A 12496-nucleotide genomic window follows, 5' to 3' on the forward strand; every position below is an offset into this window, starting at 1 on the left:
CTGAGCTTTGTCTCAGTTTGATTGTAATCTGTTACCCTCTGGAGTGATTAATGAGATTTTCTCTTTTCCCTTCAAAAAAGAAAAAAAGAAAAAACATCCATATATATGACCCCTCTTAACTTTGGTGACCTAACTCTGCGTACAAGTTTTTTTTTAAAGAGAGACTATCCGCCTTCTCTCTACAGACAACTTTTATTAAACTCTCAGCTGGCCGGCCGGAACTGCACCAGGATAGTACTCCGGCATATATCAAGAGTTAATCTTCCTGCAGTTCTTTCTAATCTCTCCCCTTGAACCTGTCAACGGAGAAATGTTTCCCAACTTAACCATGGACTTGGCGAACTGCTCAAAGAAGAGCTGGTTGTTCTCCGCGTACTTCTTCACCAGTTCCCTGGATGCTTCATTCTTTGTGAAGAGAACTTGGTCAGAGCTTAAGAGGCCTTTGTAAGCCAATATGTTCTTGAAGTAACTGTTGTCAAACTTTGTTGGGCTGACAAAGTCCAAGAAAAACAGGTTACTGTCACCGCCGGATCTTGGGCATCTTCCACGCAATTGGGCAACATATGATTGGTCAAGTGTGTAGTCAGGTTGCCCGTTGCCTGACTGGTTGTAGAGTCTCTGCCTGAAGCTGGTGCACCGGGCATTTCCTATGGTGTGGCTCCCTGTGTTGGTACAGTTTCCGGTATGGTGTGAATCTGCATGTTCCTTTGATGTTCTTCACGCTTCTAAATAACTCTGCAAAACAACAAAACCTAGGGATCCTTCCGGGGGTCCCGCTCCGATGCCTAAATTAGCTTATGTAAGAAAAATAATACTCTATGCATAAAAACTGAGTCTTAGTTTATACCTGGGGTATGAGCCTATTTATAGGCATAGAGGTGGAGTCAAACCTGGATTAGGACTCCTGCTCCTTGTTGATCTAGAACTGCTGTCAGAGTTCTAATTGGACTTTAATCCTTTACTAGACTTCTAATTGGATATCTTCTTCGACTTCCAATCTGATATCTTCTTAGACTTCTGATCTGATATCTTCTTAGACTTCTGATATGATCATTATTCTTATCTGATCATTATTCTTATCTGTTTGGACCTTATTTGATTTTTGAATCTCCTCTTTGGATCGGGTTGAGTGAGATTTATCCCCAACAGTTACCCCCCAATTCCCTTATCCGAAGCTTGCTTGAATAATGAGAATTCCATGTCTAAGGAAACCCGATCTTTGTCTCATTCTGAAAACTTGCTAACCTGCAAAACCTGAGGGTTAAATCTTAACCCCCCATTACTTTCTTGTGTTTTCCTCAGGGTTTTCTCCCTGTCTCTTGGAATGGCTAACTCCTGAAAAACCTGCAAAAATCGAGGGTTAAATCCGACCCCCCTTTCTTCTTGCTCTCGGCTAGGACTGATCCGAGAGTTTTCTTCTTTCTCTCGGCTAGGACTGATCCGAGAGGCTCCTTCTCGGCTAGGACTGATCCGAGAAGTTTTTTCTTGCTCTCGGTTATGACTGATCCGAGAGTTTTCTTCTTGGTCTCGGCTAGGACTGATCCGAGAGTTTTTCTTCTTGCTCTCGGCTAGGACTGATCCGAGAGGCTCCTTCTCGGCTAGGACTGATCCGAGAAGTTTCTTCTTGCTCTCGGCTAGGACTGATCCGAGAGGCTCCTTCTCGGCTAGGACTGATCCGAGAAGTTTCTTCTTGCTCTCGGCTAGAACTGATCCGAGAAGTTTTTTCTTGCTCTCGGCTAGGACTGATCCGAGAGCCTCCTTCTCGGCTAGGACTGGTCAGAGAAGTTTCTTCTTATACTCGGCTAGGACTAATCCGAGACTCTCGGCTAGGACTGATCCGAGAGATTTCTTCTTGCACTCGGCTAGGACTGATCCGAGACTCTCGGGTAGAACTGATCCGAGAGTTTTTGCCTGCAAAAGAAGCGACATCAACGGGTTCCCGGTCCCCCTAGACCGGGAACACTCCGATGCTTAAGTCAGTTTTATTCATTTATTCTGAAAATACTTATTCCCAAAATCTGGGGAATTTTCTGTCTAGTCTGAATTAAAAATAAAAGTCTAGTTCTTTGCAAATATAAATACTAAAAAATAAAAGCAAGCCTGAAATTCCCGAGAGTTCTTTTTATGGGATCACGGGCAAATACTGCTGTTGCCTCGGCTCTTTATGCTGTGGGCTTCTGCTTCTTCGGTCCTCTCTTCGTTCTATGTCATCTCGGGGAGCATTCTCTTGATGCCTCTCATCTAGCTGAGGACGGTCTCGGGGATAGTAATCCCGTGGCTGTTGATCTCGAGGCTGATAGTCCTGATGATTCCGAGGCTTGTTATTTCCTGGATGGTTCCGTCGCTCTCCCAAGAACCGAACTAGCTTGCCATTCTTTATGAATTCTTCTATTAACAACCTTAGGGTTACGCACCCCTCGGTGTAATGACCTGCTTGTTTATGGAAATCACAATACTTCCCTGCATTCCTATAAGGAGGATTACCTGGTATCTTTTGCGGTTCCCGAAACGCCGGATCTCTCTTGATCTCCATGAGGACTTCTGATATCTCGGCATTGAGAGGTGTAAAGTTGTAATCTTTGAACTTCTTTACCTGCCTCTGCTCTTCCCCATCAGCTTTCCTGAATTCTTTCCTTTTCTTTTCTGGGGCTGTCTCTCGGGGTAGTCTAGAGCTGGCCATACACTTCAGCGTCTCTTCCTAATTAATGAATTCTTCTACCTTATCCATGAGTGTAACGACCCACCCCCAATGACACAATATTGTCCGCTTTTGGCTCCCCAAACAGAACTTCCCAGGAGGTCACCCATCATGAGATTGCTCTCGCAGCAGCACGCTTAATTGCGGAGTTCTGATCGGTTCATGGCCATCACGGCTTTAAAACGCGTTGTGTCATAAAGGGTGCATTTATACATATAAGCACATCCTCATTCCCAGGCGATGTGGGTCGTCACAAGCACCCCCCCTTGGGACCCAGCGTCCTCGCTGGCGACCCTCATGGGATCACCCCATTCTTGGCATCCCAGCGAGTGCCCGCCGGCAACCCTCTTGGGCTTGTGCACGCTCCCACCATCTCAGGCTGGGCAATGGCTCTGATACCATTTGTAACGACCCACCCCCAATGACACAATATTGTCCGCTTTTGGCTCCCCAAACAGAACTTCCCAGGAGGTCACCCATCCTGAGATTGCTCTCGCAGCATCACGCTTAACTGCAGAGTTCTGATCGGTTCATGGCCATCACGGCTTTAAAACGCGTTGTGTCATAAAGGGTGCATTTATACATATAAGCACATCCTCATTCCCAGGCGATGTGGGACGTCACAATGAGGCCCTGCAAGGTACTCGGTTGCTTCCGGATCAACTTTTTCATCAAAGGCTCCTCGGGTGAAATTCCCTGATAAATGGCAGCAAAGATCATATCCTCGGTCGGATCTTCGACCGTAGCCTTCTCTCGGTTGAACCGAGCCATAAACTCCTTAAGACTCTCGTTGCCCTGCTGGTGCAATGATAGCAAATATCCCGAAGGCTTCTTCCTTGTCCGGAAAGCCAAGAACTCCGTTAGGAATATCTTGGACAATTCCTTGAACTGATCAACGGAATTCGGGGGCAGCTTCCTGAACCAGTCTCAGGCATTCCCCGAAAGAGTAAGAGGGAAGGCACGACATGCTACTTCATCGGGTGTCCCATGAAGGTCTAGATGAGCTTTGAAATTCTCTAGGTGATCCAAGGGATCTCTGTCTCCTGCATAACTTAGAATTTGGGGTACCTTAAACTTATCGGGAAGCTGATAGTCTGCCACCCGTCTGGTGAAGGGTGAGTCTGTACCCATTAGGAGCTTGTCCACCATTACGGATCTGCTTTTGTCCTTTCTTACCATCTCCATGTACGTGCACCTTCTCTCCAGCTCGGCAATAACTCTGCTCAGATCTCCTTGGTGGTCACCCTCCCTCCGAGGATTAATGTTGCTGTTGTGATCTTCTTCCTCACGCTCATCCCTGTTCATCTCGGGATTGGGCTGTTCCGGCCTCCTTCGCAGCAACTCGGCATTCCGCTATGTTATGGATTCAATCTGGGCTTCCAACGCTGCTATGCGATCTTGATCTCCACCCCCCGGGGGAGGGTTCGGTGGAGGCTGCAAATTATTCTGAATAACCGGTTCCTGTGGGGCCACGGGCTGTCGATTGGTCTGGCTTCCGGAACGTGTGTTCATCACCATGCTGGATCTTCTTTTTCTTTTATGAGGAACGAATAATCGTTCCCACAGACGGCACCAAACTGTTGGTACAGTTTCCGGTATGGTGTGAATCTGCACGTTCCTTTGATGTTCTTCACGCTTCTAAATAACTTTGCAAAACAACAAAACCTAGGGACCCTTCCGGGGGTCCCGCTCCGATGCCTAAATTAGCTTATGTAAGAAAAATAATACTCTATGCATAAAAACTGAGTCTTAGTTTATACCTGGGGTATGAGCCTATTTATAGGCATAGAGGTGGAGTCAAACCTGGATTAGGACTCCTGCTCCTTGTTGATCTAGAACTGCTGTCAGAGTTCTAATTGGACTTTAATCATTTACTAGACTTCTAATTTGATATCTTCTTAGACTTTCAATCTGATATCTTCTTAGACTTTTGATATGATCATTATTCTTATCTGATCATTATTCTTATCTGTTTGGATCTTATTTGACTTTTGAATCTCTTCTTTGGATCGGGTTGAGTGGGATTTATCCCCAACACCCTGTATATTACAATTGCTAAAACTTCAGCCATGAGTAGTAAAACTTTTCTTATAAATTAAGCACAACAAAACATCAACTGAATTCCTGAAGCTGTTTTTTTTTTTGGTTTAAACAAGTGTTTTGATGCGTTGTAAATTAAGGCAAAAATAGTTTTTTGTGTTTTTGGTTGTTTTTTTGTAAAGATAGTTGATATGAATTTTTTTTAAGTAAAAAAAAGTGATTGATGGGATAAAGTGACTAATGAAATATAAAAAGTAGGGCGGAGAAAAAAGTTACCAAACATAGCCAAAGAAATTTTTTTGTTTTTTTGTTATTGTATTTGACTTAAGAAAACAAAAGACGTACCGAAATCAAAGTCGTCAAGAAACATTGGTGTAGGTCAAACAACAGTATTTTCGTGTGTTCTATCTTCTATTATTTATTTTCTTTTATATATTTTAACATAATATCATAAGTATGTTTTTATGCCCTCTAATAGATTATATTTTCTGGTGCATTCTTAGTATATATTATCTACCATTTCCACCCACATGCCCCCACATGTCCCACATATCAACCATTATTCATAACAAAATTAACCACATTCTTAAGATTAAGGAACACCAAATTATGGCCAAAAAGCTAGAAACATTATTAATTAAGCTCTTCAATTACCAGATAGTGTAACAAGATCAACAACATCAAGCCCTTGTCTCTTGAACTTGGTGAGGATGGTCTGGAATGTGTTGTTTGGAGCAGGAATGTTGTTGTTGGAGCCACTCAAGCTCGCACTTCTGGAGTCCCTTCTTCCCAGTGGGACCTCCCAGCTGGGTCCGCCGGACTAAATATTCAAAAGATTGTGATTATTATTTTGTCGTGCAAAAGTACGACAAGGTTATGAAATACTACAGTACTAGTGTACTACTTACTAGAACGGTGGAATCTCTAGCAGCAAGAGATAAAATATCAGCACAAGAAACTGTATGAGGGCACTCTTTCTCCAAAGCAGATTTGATCTCGTCTAGGACCTCAAACCCTCGTGCTGAATTCCTGTTAGGATTTGACCTCTTCTCACTGGTTATGCTCCCACTGCTGTCTAGCAGTATCGATGCATCACAGCCCTGCAATATGTGTCCAGTAAATCAGCCACTATAAAGAGTTTTACTCAGTGAAAATAACGTGACAGCTTCAATTTTACAGCAGTTATATAAAAGTATAAATAGCTTTGCTTATAAGGTGACGTGCATGGGCAAAAATGAGAGAGACCTGGACAAAGCAATCGTGGAACTCAAGCCTAAGCAAAGAAGCTGCCATGCGGGCTTCTTTGGCTACAGCCTTGGCGACGACGGACTTGACGATCTGTTGAGCTCTTGGGCAGGAATGGTCATAAAACTGTGGGAACAGGTAACCCCCATATTTCTTGCTAGCGAAGCAAAGGGGAGCAAAGGCAAAAAGAGAAAGGACCAGGAGAAAACTCGTAAACCGAGACATTATTGCTGTATCTTTTTTTGTCAAAATACCCTGATGCAGAGAAATTATCAATACCTGCAATGATGAGAGGTGATGAATGGCTTGTGGATATATTTATAGAGGAAACTTCGTAGACATTTTGACAAAGTCTTGAGAGATAAGAGACGCAGGGAGAGAAGAGTAAAATGTGGGGGAAGGGAACAAAAAAGTTGGAGTCGGTAGCTAACTAGCTGAAGGGAAATGGTAGGCAGGGGACACTCATCCGTCCCCTGTCCTACTTTTAATAATATAATAATATATTATATAAGCAAAAAGTGATAAAATCAAAGAAAATAAATGAAAAAGTAATATAATATATTATTATATTATTAAAAGTAGGACAGGGGACGGATGAGTGTCCCCTGCCTATCATAGCTCCTAGCTGAAAACATCGAGGAGATATGATCTACACACTACTCTTCCACAACACTTTCACAACACGCCTACGTGGCATTCATATTTTATTGTTTTTTTTTGTACTTTCGTTCACGCTCTGCTAGAAATGATCTATACACTGAAAATCCTCAAATTTCAAATTTCCCACGAAGACATCTCTCTCTCTCTGAAACCTCTCTCTCTCTCTCTGAAATCTCTCTGCCCGTGAAGATCTGATTTTTCTCCGTGGAGCGTCGTCCGTCGTCCGCCTCCGGTCAGTGACGTCGCCGGCTCTCTCCCAGCCACTCCGGCATATATCTGCTCTCCGGTCAGTGACGTCGCCGGCTCTCTCCCTCTCCCCGGCATATATCTGCTCTCCGGTCAGTGACGTCGCCGGCTTCGTCGTCCGGCGGTTCCGTCGTCCGGTGCCCTTCTCCGTCGTCCGTTGTCCGGTGCTTCCGCTCTCTCCCTCTCTCCGTACAGATCTGCTCTCCGGTCAGTGACGTCGCCGGCTTCTCTCTTGGCGGTAGGCGTCCTCCGTCGTCCGGCGTCCCCACTCCGGCGTCCCCATAAAAAAGGATCTCTCTCTCTTTGGAGCAACCCCCTCCCTCTGTCTCGCCGTGTTCCTGTTGTAAGACTCATTTTTTTTTTTTTTTTTTTTTTGTATTATAATATGACATAAAAATAATACCGAGTATTTAACAAGATATTTTGAGAGCCTTCCGTGAAGTTGAGGTTCATCCTTATTCCGTCATCCTTTCTAACCTTTCTCTTCTCTGTTTCATCTTCTTGCTGTGGTCGTCACTCTTTGTTTTGGACTAATTTACTGGCTAGTTTTATTTGTTTGTTTGTAAAATGGAAGGAAGAAAGGCCTTTGCTCGACATCATTTGAGCAATGATGGCAGAAATTTTGTCTTAAACAACATCATTGCCTTCCCTATGATGAATATTGAAAATTCTCATTCCCAATCCCTTAGCACTTGTTGACTGAGATGCCATATTTTGAAAGTGTTTGGCCCATGTTGAATAATGATAATAATGATAATGCACTCATTCTCTTGCATCAAAACATGTTCATGTAATCACGTTGGGTTAAGTACCTTTTTATTTTTGGGGATCCATTTGGCTCAGGTGTTGTAAAAAATTTACAGAATTTTTTTTTTTGTTTTTTAAAAGGTTTGGATTTAATTTTTGGGTTAAGTACCTTTTTATTTTTGGCCCCAAGAAATTGCAGCAACAATGATCATGTGATTTGCTGCCATTTTGTGGTCATTACATTACAATTGAAAGAATTCTACTAAGCTTCAAAAAAAAAAAAAAAAACCAAAAATCATCAATATTATTTTACAATTGAAAGAATTCTACTAAGCTTCAAAAAAAAAAAAAAACCAAAAATCATCAAAAAAACGAAACATTAGTTGTAAAAATGTTTATCATTTTCTGGTTTTTCAAAATTTTAGCAAACTAATTTTCATTTCTGGACCTCAGAATACTTTTTTCAAGCTTATCCTCTCAAATTTTATATTTTTCAAAACTCAAAACACTTATCAAATATCTACTTTGGAAGTATTCGCATTTGGTCGTACGTCGAAATTAAATGCCCTGTTGTCCTTTGCATTGATTTTTCTAACCATACGATGGACAAGCCAACTTCAATTTGTTGTGGATGGGATCACCATGAGTTAGGATTAGAAGTGGTGTTAAATTAGCATGCTATTACAAAAATTTGACTATAATTTTCTTCCACCTTGAATCCCTCATCTCTAATAAATTTGACTATAATTTTCTTCATGTCTAGTCTTATTTTTTCTACAATTCTCTAATGTGTAATAGAATTTTATTATTATTAACAAATTCTTACATTTTTTCCATTCAACTAACTTGTAGTGCTTTTTAATATAGCATTTTCCAAAATGGACTCTTCAAGTTCACGATTGGATACCGAGGGTCAATTTGACGGTGCTTTAACCCAACAAGACGACCATCAAAATGGTTAGATTTTTGACTTTTTTTGTTTTTATTTCTTTATTATTATTCTAGGCTTTTTTTATAAATACACTTGGTATTCTTTTTTGGATAGATGTGGGTGACAAAATTGAAGAACCGAAGGATTTAACGACGTTTATTTCAGATGAAGAGTTGAGTGATAAGGATGATGAGAAAGTTGAAGAACCAAAGGATTTAATGACTTTTAGTTCAGATGAAGAGTTGAGTGATAAGGAGGAAAATGTGGTCTTACCTGTGGTGTTAAAGGATGATGAGAAAATTGAAGAACCGAAGTCATTAATGACTTTCAGTTCAATAGAAGAAGTTTGCTCTTATTATAGGAGGTATGCTAAGCAAGCTGGGTTTGGTGTAGCTCATAGAACTTCGAGAAAAACGAATGGCAGAAAAAGTTACGTAGTGCTTATATGTACTCGTGGAGGTGACGAGCGAGCTACAAATGATGTTGCGAAGCCAATTCCAACAACTAATAGAACAAGGTGTGGTGCTAGGATTTGTGCGAAATTATGTGGTGATGGAACGTGGTTTTTGAGTAAAGTTGAGTTGACGCATAATCATTCGTTAAGTCCGGGTAAAGCAAGATTTTTTAGAAGCAATAGGAAAATCAATGATGCTGCAAAAAGAAGACTTGAGCTAAATGATAGAGCAGGAATACGTCTGAGTAAGAATTTCAATTCGTTAGTCGTTGAAAGTGGGGGGTTTGAGAGTCTTTCTTTTGGAGAGAGAGATTGTCGGAATTATATTAATAAGGCAAAAGAACTCCGTCTTGGTAAAGGGGGTGCCCAAGCACTTTGTGATTACTTCAGAAGAATGCAAAAGCAAAATAATGGCTTCTACTTTATGATAGATATGGATGATGATTGTAGGTTACGAAATGTTTTTTGGGCGGATGCACGGAGTAGGGCAGCATACGATTACTTTGGAGATGTTATTACGTTTGACACAACGTATTTGACCAATAGCTATGACATGCCATTTGCTCCTTTTGTAGGAGTGAATCATCATGGTCAATCTATACTTTTGGGGGCAGGACTAATTTCAAGCGAGGATACAGACACATTTGTGTGGTTGTTTAAATGTTGGTTGGAGTGCATGAATGGCCAAGCCCCTAAAGCAATTATAACAGACCAGGATAGAGCTATGAAAAATGCAATTGCTATTGTTTTTCCTGAAAGTCGACATAGATATTGTATGTGGCACATTATGAAAAAATTCCCTGAAAAGTTTGGATCACATGCTAATTTTGATGGCATTAAGAGTGCCATAAATAAATGTTTGTATGACTCTCAAACATGTGAAGAATATGAGGAAAACTGGAAAGATCTACTGGAGAAGTATAACCTTCATGATAATGCATGGTTGAATGGGTTATATAAGGATAAGACATTTTGGGTGCCGGCATACATGAAAGATACGTTTTGGGCGGGAATGAACACTACACAGCGAAGTGAAAGTATGAACGCATTTTTTGATGGTTACGTGCACTCACGAACCACATTAAAAGAATTTGTTGATGAATATGATAATGCTTTGAGGAGAATGGTCGAGAGTGAGGCACGTGCTGATTTTGATTCTTTCAATCGCACAATCTCATGTATAAGCGCCTTGCCGTTAGAGAAACAGTTTCAAGTTGTCTACACAAATGCGAAGTTCAAAGAAGTACATGAGCAGTTTGTGAAAATGATGTCCTGTAATAACTCTCATCTCAAAAGTGAAGGTGCAATTTCCACGTTTGAAGTTATTGAATATGTTGTCGTTGGAGACCACTTAATAGAAAAAATATTTCTTGTTTACTTCAATGAAGATGAATTGGAAGTGAAGTGCACATGTGCATTGTTTGAAGTAAGAGGCATCTTATGTAAGCATTCACTTTCCGTGTTACGGACAAAGAAAGTGACAACTTTGCCACAAAGATATGTTCTTGATAGATGGAGGAAGGATATTAAGCGAGAGTACTCGAAGGTTAAGAGTAGTTATGATGCCATTGGTGATAATCCACATGCCCAAATATATGACAAGGTGAGAAACAATTTTGAGGAATTACTGTCGCTCGCATCAGAAAACACTGAGGAACGTTGCATGGAACTAATGAAAAGAATTGATCAAATGAAGGAGTTGTGGCGTTGCGAAAATCAAGCTTCTGGCATTCCAGCTACTGTTAGTTGTCAAAAGGTGCTTAGTCCTCATAAGGTTACTTGTAAAGGGAGGCCAAGAACAAAGAGAAAGGTGTCTGTTATAGAAACAGTGGTAAAGAAATCTAATGTATCAAGCAAGCCACCAAGAGACAACAATGCTAAAACGAAGAGACGAAAAAATCAAGTTAGTGATTTCTTTATTTTTTTAAATATTTATGTCCACATTTTACTTGCTTAAAAACATGTGTGCTTTCCCACATTGCATAAACCATTCTTAATTGTAGGCCTCGAAATCAACGGAAAATCAAGGCAATACTAGTCAATCTCCGTTGCCTTCTGTACCTTCTGCAACTCAATCTCCGTTGCCTTCTGTACCTTCTGCAACTCACGATCATAGTACTCAGGTGATTATCCAATATCTCTTTATTTATTAGTTGATTTTTGATAATTATTTGATATTTCACGAGGATATTTAATGTTTGTTTTTGCAGGATTCCGTCGCTTCGTCATCGACAGTTGCTCACACCTTCAGTGGTCACCATCATTCTATTCTTTCTCAGGTATAATTTGTGTTTTTTAAAGTCATTGTTTCTCGATTAGAATTTATATGCGTACAATAAGAGAAACGAATCATGCGTGCATTCATTAGGTGAATTTGTCGATTGACCCCATAAATCTGTTGTCCACAATGATAAGCCAACACAAATACCAAGAGGCTTTAACTACAGCCTTACAAATGCGTGATGTGTCAATTGTGAATTGGATTTGCTCCCAGGTAAATCACTTGATAGTATTGTGTTATTAAAATGCATCCATTTTAGATTTTAGATGTCTGAATATTAAAGTTGATTTTCAGGTCTTGACTATGGATCCTCTCCCTTTGAGTCAAGAAGTATTGGTTCAATTGTTGTGGTTTTTACCATATTGTATCAATACCAAGCCAGCCGTAATAATTGCTTGGATGACACACGTTTTTAATTCCATAATCCCAACTGATCCGGCAATTGAAATGCATGTGCGGCCCATCTTCAATCAAGTTTATGCCGCACTCAACCATATAAGTGTCATGCCCACAATTACTGATGCTGTGCGGTCAACTATACGTCTTCTGATGAATGGTTTACTTCCACCTTGAGACAAAAATGATAGTTAATGGTATTTGATTTATTATTTTAGTTATCGTTATGTTTTCTTCAGAACAATATAATGGTCTTGTTTTATAATATGTATGTGTTTTCTTGCAGAGCTAAAATGAATATTTTGTGTGGGAGTTGTAATGGATGGAGCTAGCTTTCAGATGGACTCCTGGATGTAATGGAGTTGTAATGAAGATTGACTCCATTATTTTATTTTATTTTACTTTTTTTGTTGTTCTTATAAGATGTTCATATATGTTTTGTACTAGCTAAAGAGGTTGAGGTGAATTTTGGATGGTGTATGTTATTCTATAAATACATGTATATGTAGTTTTATGTATATTATGTTAGTGATTCCCTAAATACGGTTTTGTTATTACCTCATTTGCTGCATTTGTGTCATTACCTATTGAATGCTAGGTGTAGTGTCTTCCAATTGGCTGTTTGTAGTCCACTAGGGATATGAGAGGGTTTCTTTTGCTTCCTTCGAATGATGGTCTATGAAATGTAGAATGGTGCTTTAAAAAAATAGTATTTGCTAATTATGGAATAAATTCGACCGTAGCTCTCTTATCAGTTATATTGCAGGTTTAATGAAAATAATTCAATATTATAATTTA

General features: G+C 40.3%; 2 protein-coding genes across 2 annotated transcripts; one reads left to right on the forward strand and one right to left on the reverse strand.

The window, feature by feature from the left end:
* Positions 1-210: 210 nt before the first annotated feature.
* Positions 211-6262, reverse strand: LOC133851615 (peroxidase 72-like). The gene is made up of 4 exons (XM_062288108.1): positions 5984-6262; positions 5647-5838; positions 5393-5558; positions 211-662 (listed from the first exon to the last, which is right to left on the reverse strand). The coding sequence occupies exons 1-4, from the start codon at positions 6206-6208 to the stop codon at positions 250-252; spliced, it is 996 nt and encodes a 331-aa protein (XP_062144092.1). The 5' UTR covers positions 6209-6262; the 3' UTR covers positions 211-249.
* A 2252-nt stretch (positions 6263-8514) lies between these two features.
* Positions 8515-12069, forward strand: LOC133852702 (protein FAR1-RELATED SEQUENCE 8-like). The gene is made up of 9 exons (XM_062289460.1): positions 8515-8593; positions 8682-9282; positions 9472-9766; positions 9863-10924; positions 11025-11144; positions 11232-11300; positions 11390-11515; positions 11597-11895; positions 11985-12069. Exons 1-8 carry the CDS (start codon positions 8515-8517, stop codon positions 11873-11875), a joined length of 2631 nt encoding a protein of 876 aa, XP_062145444.1. The 3' UTR covers positions 11876-11895; positions 11985-12069.
* Positions 12070-12496: the final 427 nt, after the last annotated feature.

The sequence above is a fragment of the Alnus glutinosa genome, chromosome 12, assembly GCF_958979055.1.
Source record: "Alnus glutinosa chromosome 12, dhAlnGlut1.1, whole genome shotgun sequence".
Taxonomy (NCBI): domain Eukaryota; kingdom Viridiplantae; phylum Streptophyta; class Magnoliopsida; order Fagales; family Betulaceae; genus Alnus; species Alnus glutinosa.

Bases quoted from the DNA above. Each gene is read 5' to 3' on its own strand.
- LOC133852702 (XM_062289460.1), top strand. From the start codon at position 8,515: ATGGACTCTTCAAGTTCACGATTGGATACCGAGGGTCAATTTGACGGT. The intron at 9,767-9,862 runs GTTTTTCCTGAA...GATGGCATTAAG, and splicing joins TGAAAAATGCAATTGCTATT to AGTGCCATAAATAAATGTTT. The intron at 10,925-11,024 runs GTTAGTGATTTC...TCTTAATTGTAG, and splicing joins CGAAGAGACGAAAAAATCAA to GCCTCGAAATCAACGGAAAA.
- LOC133851615 (XM_062288108.1), bottom strand. From the start codon at position 6,208: ATGTCTCGGTTTACGAGTTTTCTCCTGGTCCTTTCTCTTTTTGCCTTT. The intron at 5,839-5,983 runs GTCTCTCTCATT...CACATATTGCAG, and splicing joins TCCACGATTGCTTTGTCCAG to GGCTGTGATGCATCGATACT. The intron at 5,559-5,646 runs GTAAGTAGTACA...TTGAATATTTAG, and splicing joins CTAGAGATTCCACCGTTCTA to TCCGGCGGACCCAGCTGGGA.